This window comes from Bombina bombina, chromosome 1 (genome assembly GCF_027579735.1).
Source record: "Bombina bombina isolate aBomBom1 chromosome 1, aBomBom1.pri, whole genome shotgun sequence".
NCBI classification, from domain to species: domain Eukaryota; kingdom Metazoa; phylum Chordata; class Amphibia; order Anura; family Bombinatoridae; genus Bombina; species Bombina bombina.
This window is the reverse complement of record NC_069499.1, coordinates 1229504263-1229517122: the sequence shown is the minus strand read 5'-3', so window position 1 is coordinate 1229517122 and position 12860 is coordinate 1229504263. Positions and strand designations below refer to the sequence as shown.

Below are 12860 nucleotides of genomic sequence, written 5' to 3'. Positions count from 1 at the left end.
CCCTTTTTTGTAATCCCCACTCTCAGGTATACAAAATACAATGTTTTAGATATAAAAAGAAATTACCTTCTTCATGAGTAAAAACCCTCAGCAGTTTAAGACCAACCACAGCTGATCCAAATGTCCTGTGCTGTTAGATCTTATACATGCTACATGCATTTTAACCCTTATGTACTTTCTCTATCCCCCATCACACATTAACCTTAATTGTGCTCTGTCCCATTTTCCTCACCACAATTAATGTAATGTAAGCACAATGTTTAAATCCTGTACAATATTAACACATCAGCAGGTCTTGGTGAGATCAGTTTGGGCTTTTAATCTGCCCATGCTTAATACTGATTGGTTAAACTATTTTACTAATCAGGATTGTTAACTTTTCTAAAAACAGATGATAGCCTTTTGCTGTTGGGCAGAAGAAGCTGTGTCACATAGGGTGGGTGGTTAAGGATTACTGATTGCAGACTCTGTATGGCATTAGGTCAGCCATTAGGATTATGTGCAGTTCATGGCTAGGATAAATTTCTGTGCAAAGATTAGGAGAGCATAATTAAGGTTAAAGGGCAGAGGGGAGGATTGAGCCAACACAAAGTAATCAGGCCAGATGATAATGGAAAAGAGCTATAATAATGGCACCAATTTAAAAAAGGTTCAAAGGTCAGAGGTTCCCAGACAACTGGTCATAGCAGCCAGACACCATGTATAGGTACTATTTAGCAGTCTCTGTATGATCCAATCGGTAAATTAGAACCCACATATGTGTGTTATATCAAAAAGGAAATTAATAACTTTACAGGATTGTAGGAGATCACTCTTCAGCCTTCATTTATCCCCTCTGTATAGTGCTTACCCCCTCTCACCCCTTTTCTCACTTATCTGCCTCACCTTCTCTTCTATCCAGTCCACTGTCTTTAAACATTCCATGTGATTTCCCTGTGCAAATAACACATGTAATAATAAATATTTATTTCTGTAGTAAATTAAAGAAAGTGGTAAAATAAAGTTTTAAATATTTTGTATTAGACCATTTTTACTGCAATGCAAAATGCAATTTAAATGATTAAAACATATTTTATAGAATATACACAAAGGGTCTTTTTTTTCAACTTTATTTAAAATGTAAGTTATATTGAAAGAAGCAAAAAGCATATACAGCCAGATGCTTAATACACATATGCAGCTCTCCAGCAGATAATGTATACTGGAGCAATACAGGGCCTTTCAACAGATTAGTAGTACATTCCTAACTCTCTGAGATCAAATGTTTAGCATTGTTATTGCTTCTGTAGTCATACTATCAAGGCACCATAAGCTAAAATACTTCACAACCCATAAATCATCCCATAATCATCTATGGGATATGAAAATGCAACCTCTGCCACAGCTGATTCATTTGCTACTATAGAGCAATCCCTCTTGATTCTTTGGAATTGCATTGAGGAGGCTACCAGAAGATCTTTAAAGGTTTTTAAGATCATTATTTATAGAAGAAAGTAGGTCGTACATATCCTAACACAAATATTTCTAGTAGCATTTGGGATTATTGTTCATTTGTGATGATTCTGCTGTTTTTCAGCAAACTTTCCTTTAAGCATATAATTTGTTAAACTAAGCATATATTTGATTTATGAGTTAGATATGCCAACTTGTTGAATTTAATCCTCATTACAAATGAAAGTTTGAAAAGTGTATTGTACTACCTGTTAAAGTAGAATATATATATATATATATATATATATATATATATATAGATAGATAGATAGATAGATAGATAGATAGATAGATAGATAGATAGAGAGAAAGAGAGAGAGAGAGAGAGAGAGAGAGAGAGAGAGAGAGAGAAATTAAGGCTTGTTATCCAGACTTTATATGTATTAATCTTGATGAGGTATATCTGAATACATTGGCATTAGTTTATGGCGTCCTGTGTTATGGAAGAATATGCCTTTTATGTTCCTTGCCCTGAGTAAACTGCAATTTTTTCTAACGTAATGGATTTTGTGTGCATTATTAAAAAATGAGTGTATAGCTACTATACATTCCATGTTAGAGTGCTAGTAAAATGACTACATTTTGTGACCTAAAACGTTTTCACAAAAAATAAGCCTATTATTAAAGACATGAAACCCGTTTCTTTTTTCTTTCATCATTCAGAAAGAGCATACAATTTTAAATAACTTTTCCATTTACTTCTTTGATCAAATTTGCTTCATTCTCCTGATATCCTTTGCTCGAGGAACAGCAATGCAATAATGCAATACTGGAAGCTAGCTAAATGCATTAGGACCTAGCTCCCAGTAATGCATTGCTGCTCATGCACCTACCAAGCTATGCATCTCAACAAAGGATACAAAGAGAAGGAAGCAAATGAGATAATAGAAGTAAATTGGAAAGTTGTTATAAAATGACTTGCACTGTCTGAGTCATGAAATAAAAATATTGGGTTACAGGTTTGTGTGCATTGTTTATATTACCACTGGCAGAGCATATTTCTAATGAATGTGCACATTGCATACCATAACTGGGTCTATGTTTTTTATTGATTATATATTTTCTTTGTTGACCTACAACTGTGAGAGAGGTGCCTGATGAACTACAGAGGTTAGAGTTACTTAATTACATTTACAGTAGGTTAGTTTGCAGATATAATGGTGGAATTTGTATATGGGCTGAAGACTAGCAAGATGGCTTTACTTTATTTATATGTAGCCAGAAAACTAAGAAAATTCTTTAGTGTCTTCACGTATATGAATCCCATCTAAGAAATGTATTTACATATGTGATAATATCAACTCAAGCATTTTACTTGAAAGCGATGCAGATATAAAAAATAGCAAACGAAAATAAAAACTATTAAATGAACAACAGTAGTTAACTAATATTAACTATAAAATTGCAGGCTGACATTTTATATGATCCTTGCTCAAGTCAGCGCTTACGAAAATGACTAACACACTTATAGGATAAGAACGTGTACAAATGTATAACTCTGTTTACATTTTTTCAGGATGTTATTTGGTATTGAAAATTAAAGCTAGATCCACTCAATACACTGGTGTCAAAAGCAAAAGCTATACAATTACTATCTCCAAAGCGTTTTGTTCCTGTGCTATGCGTTTGTCTTTCTGTATTACTTTTAAATAAAATACTTACATGTTGATAATAATAGTATGCAAGTAATCTTGTTAATAATTACTACTGTATCTACATAATTATTTCCGATGTGCATTTGAACATTGTTATACGGTCTTAAGACGTTCTAGAATTTACGGCTAAATCACTGACTTGCACAAGCTGCTAAGATACATTTCTAGGATTGCTGAAACTCATTGCAATGCCATGTAAATTCAAAGTTAAAATACATGCTGCTAATATTACAGAGTGATATAGTAGTGGGTCTATGAGGTGCAATATAGTAGGCAAAGGTTGCTAATTCTTGCCTTGATGACAATTAGTTTTTCGGCAATAACAAAATGCATTAAAAAATCTGCAGTAGCAAGTGGCACAGGGACTGCAGCATGGCACGTGGCCTACACATGATTCCAGAAGCTGGACACATCTTCTGGGTGATCGTTCTTCTCGAGAAGATGTTTCTAATGACAGATCCTGAGTAAAAAAAAAAAGTAAATAGTTATATATATCCTCCTCAAATATAGCCTTAAGCTAGAATGAGACTTACCTTTTGAAATAAAAAAAAATATTTAGCTATCAAAGTATTAAGTAACCTGAGATCTGATCACTGGAGGAAATATTTCACATTCCAATGTTCTGCACAAAGCAGAATGTTATATTTATAAATAAATATTTCTACATATTTCTGATGGTATTTTGGTACAATATATATCTATACCTTTATATAGAGATTATTATAGATAGGTTATAGATAGGCATATATATATATACAGATATATATATATATATATATATATATATATATATATATATATATATATATATATATATATATATATATATATATATATATATATATATATATATATATATATATAAAATTAGAAATACTTAGAAAATATTCTATTATGTACAGAACATTGGAATATGAAATATTTACAGTAAATACCCAGTATAACACTTTATTAAAAATGAATATTTTATAAATATGATTTTACATGTTTTCATCTACTTAAATACAAAGGGCTCCAATGCACTTCTATATATGTCTATATATGTGTACATATGTATTTATGTATTTTTTAATGTGTTTATATGACTTTTTATATGACTAGGACTTTTATATATACATGCATATACATATTTAGACATGTATATGTATGTATCTCTATGGACCTTATAACTTGTTTGTGCAATATTTTTTTGAATAATTTTTATTAGATTGTGTTATTATGAGTCTAACTGTACTTTGTAATGTATTTTTTATGTGTTTTGTGAGACTTTTTGTTTCGCAAAACAGTTAACCACAGCTCTGAGGACACGATAACCCGACGAGCGTTAACTTTAATTGCACTCAAGCGATCACGTTTCCTTTCAACTTGTAATACCAGTATTATTATTGTTGGTACAGTATCTGCTCACTTAGTTACAGCAGGCCATACTGTGAGTCAACTAAGATTCCAGATCATAGACCATGTTCCTAAATTGAGAAGGGGTGGGAATAGCGAATTAATTCTTTAAAAAAGGGAGGTCTGGTGGATTCAACTTCTGGGTACTCTGCACCCTATGGGGCCGATTTATGAATGTGCGGGCGGACATGATCCACTGTAGCGGATCATGTCTGCCCCACATCGATAAATGCCGACAGCATATGCTGTCAGCATTTATCATTGCACAAGCCTTTCTAGCGAAACGCTTGTGCAATGCCGGCCCCTGCACATTGGGGCTCGCGCCGAAACCGCAGTATACGCTGCATAGTAAATCGGCCCCTATGAGTTTTTGTAATTTTTTATAAATATTTTGTTGGAACCTGATGTATTTTGGCTTTTATAATTAAAATTTAGCAATAAGGTTTGTTTTTATAAAATGTGGTTTGATATTATAATCCTATTGATATTTTAATCCTACAATGCGCTTAACACATATTTTACATTCCTATGTTTATCACATAGAAAATAATTGACTTTTTACTATTAAATATATTTTTCTATATATATCTGGTACTGTTCATATAAATACATATCTATATCTATATATCTATAGGAATAAATATGCAGGAATAGGTATATACACCTATATATAGAAATATGTATTTGCAATAAAAAGGACATTGTCCTGAAAGTGAAGATCATTGGAATGGGGAATATGTACAGTAGATAAACAGTAAAACACAAATGCATATGTACACACACAGACACACACACACATATATATATATATATATATATAGTATACAAACATACATATATTTTTAGATGTGAATTTATACATCTCTATGTTAAAGCCCTTTGTAGCCTTTTTTTAACACCTGATACCTCATATCTTTGAGCACTTATAACTTTTTAATGCAATATTTTTTTAAATAATTTTTATCAGATAGTGTTATTATGAGTGTAACTGTACTGTTAAGTGTATTTTTTATGTGTTTTGTGCAACTTTTTTGTCTCTGGTAACAGTTAACCAGAGCTCTGAAGTCGCGCTAACCTGATGCGCTAAAATTCAATTGCGCTCAAGTGATCACATTTACTTTCAACTCTTAAAATACGCGCATTGCTTCTGATTCTTGCAAAGACCTGCAATAAACCCCTTATCTTTCGCTTGCAACAGTTAGCGAGACACTCGTAATCAAGCCCTGTGACTGCTCAAGCTGATGGTGCTTTATATTTGTCCTTGTTAGCAATGACTCTGTTTTACCGGACACAAGCCATTGGCAGCTCTCTGGAAAGCAAAAGCCAAACTTATCTAATGCCACTTATTATTATCAAAACATATGTATATATATACATTAAACAATGCAACCTGCATTTACTACAGTTATTAGAGGAAACAGTTCCTCTCTACCAGAACTCAAAGGTTATTTTGTGAAATTACCTGAGGATCTAACAGGCTGTAATCTTCCAGTAGTTCTTCATCTGCTCCTGTGTCCAGTCTCAAAAACTCTGACCTTGGCAAGCCTCCTGAAAAATACAGTTTGATGTCACAAGAGGAATCTGTTGTACAGCAGCACATAACTATTGTTTATTGACTTTCATCAGCAAAGCAGTCATCTATCAATTGGATACAAACAATTGTATAGCTACACAAAGACTGGATTGGCCTCTAATTTATAGAGCCCAATTACTAAAGAACAGAGAGATTAGTGAGTTAGTAATATAAGACAGACTTGTTTTAGTGTCATCTTGAAATGTATATTGTACAACTGCTATCAAATTTGTTAGTCCCTATAACAAGCTTATTATTTAGTTGCTGGGATTTATTGATTTAAAGAGCCATACAAATTCCAATATTATTGTGCACTTGTAAAGTAAATTAATTTTTAAACCTAAAGTGTTTATTTACCCAGCAGCAAAGCTCCCAACCATCTCACATATTGTAGGACTGTCACTGTTTAGGAGCTCTGTCCTGCTGTCCCTTCCACAGCATTCATTGGGCTCCATTTAACAATGGCCAGACGGACAAGGACAGGCTACTCCTCCCCTGTTAGCCCTGCATCGTGGCTAGCGTGCAGTAATATGCTGACCGCATTCATCACTGAACAAGCCGCTGCTTGTTCAATGCCGCTCATTAATGGCCAATCATGAGCAAGCAGGAACTGTCAATCACCCTGGTTGGAGAAGATTGAGGAAAGACACTTAAGAGTTTGCACAGTAGATTAAGGAGCAGTAGTCTGATGACTGTCTTGCAAAATTCACGGTTTCTATAAGTGAAAAAAGAGACTTCCTAGTGATCCACCTGGACTCCCCTCCTTTGTAACCAAATACAGTTTTTTTCACACCCTACCCCACCCACGGAACAGACATGGTTCCACCTTGGCCATCATAACTCTACTGACTGAACGCTTTCAACTCCACTCATTAGTCTCTTTAACTCAGTCTAAGCCTTCCAGTTCCAAATTTGATCTTGGAATTATTAGGAGGTATGTAGCTAAATAAATCCATCATTGCTCCTTTGAATGTGTCAAAAGGCATGAATAACTCATAAGCACGCCTCTTCTATTTCCACTGCTCTCCAAATACATTCAGTAGATATGGAACTACAATGTGCATAGTCAAAGGACCAGCAATGGACATTTGTGTCCTTATCAATATAGGGACATTTGTGTACCTTTAAGTTTCAATGTTTACAAATGATTGATAAATGTGCTAATTTTAATGAAATTTACATGAAATTAAATTATTTTTTGAATGATTCTGAAATCAGAATGTCAACCATTTTGATAATTTCTTTTTCAATTAATATAATACTTTTTTTAATTTTTAATAATGTTCATATGAATAGAGGTTTGGGCAAAAAAACATGGTAAATATTGTAATTTAAACTTTTACTTATTTATTTTAAATTAATAATTGTATGTATGTTAATATGTATCAGTAGATTACTTAATATTTAAAGGGACATTTATGCCAGAAAATAAACTTCTCAATTGAGCGTGTTTTTTCTTGATAAATCTCTATCATAAAACATTTATTACCAAATGATCAAGTGAAATCTCATGAGATTAAAATAAAGCAAAGTGTGATTTCAGCACTGCTAAAAGCTGTTTGGATAGTTTTTTTTTCCAACTTGCATCTAGCATCAGCTGAAGGATAACTAACTGTTCACAGAGCAGTTACTTTTGTAAGGTGAAGACATTTTGAGGTAAAATATCTTCCTTTTTAATTAGAGCTGTTCTTTTGACATTTTCTCGTCAGCTTTTTACAGTTATACTGCATTCCTTTCAATTGATTTTGCATGTAAGTATTATGTTCCTTTAAAAAACTTTTTATGATAATTTTAATCTACCATAGAACTGAAAGTGCTGTAGTCTGATTATCACCAATTGTTTTGTGCAAACCTTCCCTAGTAGGTGTATATAGTTAATGTCAGCATATATTCCACTTAAAGGAACACTAAAGTAAAAATTAAACAATTATGATTCAGATAGAGCATGTAATTTCAAACAACTTTCTAGTTTACTTTTATAATCATATTTACTTCTTGTGTCCTTTTTTGAAGAATAATGCAAGGTAGACTTATAGGAGCGTAGGAGTGTGTACTTGTCTTTAGCATTCTATGGCCCAGATTACAAGTGGATCACTAATGTTTGTGTCGGATGCAATGTCACTATTGCTGGCCTGTGCTAAAATTAGCGCGTCAATTGATATTACAAATCCATGGTAAAACAAATTTACCAGATAATATTTAGTGCAGCTGACATCTCGTAAGTGCACCCTATACCTTAAATGGATAAAGGTACCACGCTAAATACCGCTCATATTATAAGTTGAACGATATGGCTTGTGCTTGAGCAAAAGCCAAAATAGCACTAGAAGAAATAAAGTAAAGTGTTAAAATATAAGTTTCATAAAACACATGTAAAACACATTAAAAAGTATTAGCTTTATATGTAAACATTTTTATGAGGTGTTTGACTGGGAAGGGCCCAAAAGTATATATATATATATATATATATATATATATATATATATATATATATATATATATATATATATATATACACACATATACATACTATCTATGTATATATATATATATTTATATATATAAATCAAATGTTTATACACATACATACAGTACATATATACACATATATAGACGACTTTGTGCCCTTCCCAGTCAAATACCTTGAAATATGCTATATAATTTTGAATCAATTTTAATGTTTTTATGTATTTTTAATAGAACTACTTAAATTTTCTATGTTCTTCACTTAGAAGAAAATGGTCCTTTTATTTTTCAATAAATATTTCTGTATATATATATATATATATATATATAATACCTATTTATATATAGATATATATTTTACAAAAACAAATACAGAAATATAGAAATAGATATTTAAAAAAAAAGTTAAGAACATAGGCATTTGAGGTTTTCCTACTAACGCACCTTTGGCTTTAGTGCAGTTTGTCTAGCATACCTTCTGGTTAGTGCGTGAGAGATAAAAAGAGACAGATTTTTTAGCGCCCCCCATTGAAGTCTATGGGGAGAGGGAGATATCCAACCTCCAGATTAGCGCGCCTGAATCCTGCTTTGCTCATGCACTAAATTTTTACTTTCAACTTGTAATACCAGTGCTAATATGGAATCGCTATTGATTAACCATGAGCAATTAGTGCTCAAGAGCACAAAAAAATGTATTGGTCACTTGTAATCTAGACATATGGCAGCAGGGTTAGCAACTATATATAACATTGCTATAAACATTGTTGCAAACGCTGCTGGCAGATGACTTAAGACACGTGCATGCTTCTGAGCTCACCTAGTATTACTGTTTAACAAAGGATACCAAGAGAACTGAGCAAAAGGGATAACATAAGTAAATTGGAAAGATGTTTAAAATTCCTTGTTTTACCCAAACCATTTAAGTTTAATTTATTATTTTACTGTCCATTTAAATCCCATCTCTGAGGGAAAACAGCTATTGGACAGCTGCACGGAGTTGGTGAGGGAATGAGATTACATATATAACATTTTATAATTAACTTTTAATTAAAGGGACAGTATAGTTAAAATTAAACTTTCTAGGTTCAGATAGAGCATGCATTTTAAAACACACAAACTTTCAATTTAACTTCTATTATAATATTTTCTTTGTTCCATTTGTATTTTTTGTTGACTTTTTTAAATTGCATGCTCTATCTCAACCACAAATTGTATTCTCTCATTAAAGAGACATGAAGCCCAAAAGGTTTATTTCATGATTCAGATAGAGAAAACAATTTTAAACAACATTCCAATTTACTTCTATAATTTAATTTGCTTCATTCTTCAGATATCCTTTCTTGAAGAAATAGCAATGCACATGGGTAAGCCAATCACACGAGGCATCTATGTGCAGCCACCAATCAGCAACTACTGAGCCTATTCTATGCTTTTCAACAAATTATATCAAGAGAATGAAGCGAAATAGATAATGGAAGTAAATTGGAAAGTTGTTTAAAATTGCATGTTTAGAGGCCTATGTATCAAAGGTCTTGCGGACCTGATCCGACAGTGCGGATCTCGCTAAATGAGGAGAGCAATACGTTCTCGGTATTCAGTATTGCACCAGCAGCTCACAAGAGCTGCTGGTGCAACGCCGCCCCCTGCAGACTCGCGGCCAATTGGCCGTCAGCAGGGAGGTGTCAATCAACCCGATCGTTGTTGAATTGTGGCGATTCCTAACCGCCTGCTCAGAGCGCTTTAGACCGCTGCAGACTCGCCAGAAACACGGGCCCACAAGCTTCATACGGAGCTTGATAAATGGGCCTCTAAGTCTGAATCATGAAAGAAAAAAATGTGGGGTTCATGTTTCTAATGTTTTAGTTCAGCTTAGTATCTTTAGTCTTTTTGTGGAATCTAAAATCCTTGATGTATTTTACTTGCTTATTAGTCCTTAAATAGACATTAAACAATACAATTCTAGCTTCAAGTATGTTTTTAAAGCAAACATTAACCCGTGAATATTATGTAGGTTGTAGAAATATACATTAGTTTTTTAAACATTGCAGAAAAAAGTATGAAGCTTACATTTCTATAAAATAATAAGCACCATAATGTTGAATCCTAGATTTCCTTATGTAAATCTTTTCTGTCAAGAAGGCCACTTTTCAATTTAACACGGTCACAATAGCGCATTATTCACTATTTCTGACACCAGCAAACTCCTTTCCGTCTTGCAGAAAAAGCCCTATTTTACTACAGGGCCGAAAAGTTCTTGGCTATCACAATTCATTTTCAAGTGTCTTTTCAACAGCTTTTTAAGACCACTTTTGACTTTTCAAATTCAACACCCCAAAGCAATTGATAAAGCCCTAAACTGCCTTTTCACATTCAAGTATTCCAAGTCTATCTGAAAACATTCAATTATAATGCACATGCGCAAGACACTCTGAATTTGCCACATGAAACATTTTAGGGATGTATTTAAAGAACACTTAAGTCAAAATTAAACTTGTATTATCCAGATAGAGCACACAATTTTAAACAACTTTCACATTCACTTACATTATCTGAATGTGCATAATCTTTTATATGCACACTTTTAGAGCATGTGCAAGAATTGACAGAATATAAGTATTTGTATTTTCTAATTGGCTGAATAGTATATGTGCTGGTCACAGTCTCCAAACAAATTGAGCTTTGAAATTTCTCAGAAAAAAAAAAATCTACTACTCATTTGAAATTCAAACTAGATGCTTTGAGTTGTATTTTTATTATGCATTTGTAGATTATACTCATATACAGTGTTTAATGGGCTCTAAATGTGTGCCTTTGGGTGTTACATTATCCTTCTGCACCTATTTATAAATTGTTGTTATAAAGATATCATAGGAATTCTACTTATTTTAAATTTATAGTTGTTGATCTGCATAATGATATGAGATAGATTATCTTTTTGTGATTTCTTTTTCTAGAGTGGTGGTTTCTACTAAGACAGTCACTAGGTCTTTCTTGTAGACTTTTATTAAAATGTATAAAATGTACTTTGTTTTCCACCTTTACAATCAATATTTGAGAAAAAGACTTTGCAGACTGTTCTGAACACATAATGCCTTTTTGCCCCACACTATCCTTGAACTCCACTACCACCTGGATATTATGTTACCATGAGAAAAAATATGATTTCTGCTTTCCAAAAAGTTAGTTTCCTCACACGTGTGGTGACATATAGGCCAGTCCTTTATTAGGTTTACGTGGGTATGAGACCCATTTACCATTTGACAAATGGACAAGGTTCCCAGCTAAAGAACCTGTCTGTTTATGTTCAGGACAATCAGGCAGTGGATGCTGTTTGTCCATTGCCTACATTTATTATTGCAAAAGGAAGTTCTTGTGCAGCTCCAACCCCTGTTAATTATCACATAAAATCAATAAAACAGGGCGCACGGCCAGCCAATCACCCCAAATGAACAAGTTCAGAGTATAGCAGAAAGGTTAATGGTCTTACAACCTCTGCTTCAAGCATGCTTTTACGCTTTTGCTGCTTGTTAAATGGAGCCCATATATGTGAACTTTAGCTAAAGCCAATAGGAAAAGGAGGGGATGTCTGTGGGATAGGGAAGTGCCCTGAAGACATCCGGGAGCATTTATATCTACTCCAAGAGCAATAAGACAGCATACCACAATACTGGGTGTAAATAAATGGATTCATCACTAAGTATAAAGCTTGCCTTGTAGAAGATGCTGCTGTCCACAGATTAAGTTAATAGTTTCATCACCTGCTTGGGATGTTTAAACATTTATATTTTGCATAAATTTTAAATAATGTGATGTGATATTATTTTATTTTAGGCCACTTTCTATAAATGTATGTTTATTTCACTCTCACCTGGAACTGCTAAGGCAGATTCTTTAACATTGCGCCGAAAACTTGGATAATTGTATCTCCCATTATTAATTGGAGCAGAACTCAGGCCTTGCAACCTCCCATTGCCAGTTTCTGATGTAAGGAGGGCTTGCATTGCTGGAACCATGGTCACACAGAAAAGGAGGGTATTGAACATAGTGCCCTGAAAAACCTAAAAAAAACACAAGGGAGACTACCATCAGATATTGTGTTGGAAATTTGCATTAGAGCATATAAACATGGCATGTCCCTTGGTATGTTTCTGGGATGGCTCACCTCCCTTCACCCAAACTCCTCTTGGCAGGACTTTTAAGATATGTAGTGAAGCTTGGAACCAAATAAAGTAGAGGACATACTCTTTGAAAGCAGAATGATACTTATGAAGGACCTCAAG

General features: G+C 33.5%; 1 protein-coding gene across 1 annotated transcript; it reads right to left on the bottom strand.

The window, feature by feature from the left end:
• Positions 1-3429: 3429 nt before the first annotated feature.
• Positions 3430-12623, bottom strand: AGRP (agouti related neuropeptide). Its single transcript, XM_053694783.1, has 3 exons — positions 12449-12623; positions 6004-6089; positions 3430-3606 (listed from the first exon to the last, which is right to left on the bottom strand). The coding sequence occupies exons 1-3, from the start codon at positions 12621-12623 to the stop codon at positions 3430-3432; spliced, it is 438 nt and encodes a 145-aa protein (XP_053550758.1).
• Positions 12624-12860: the final 237 nt, after the last annotated feature.

Excerpts from the sequence above, each read along its gene's own strand:
- AGRP (XM_053694783.1), bottom strand. The coding sequence starts at position 12,623 with ATGTTCAATACCCTCCTTTTCTGTGTGACCATGGTTCCAGCAATGCAA. Across the intron at positions 6,090-12,448 it reads ATCTGCCTTAGCAGTTCCAG|GAGGCTTGCCAAGGTCAGAG; the intron begins GTGAGAGTGAAA and ends TGTATTTTTCAG. Across the intron at positions 3,607-6,003 it reads ACAGCCTGTTAGATCCTCAG|GATCTGTCATTAGAAACATC; the intron begins GTAATTTCACAA and ends TTTTTTACTCAG.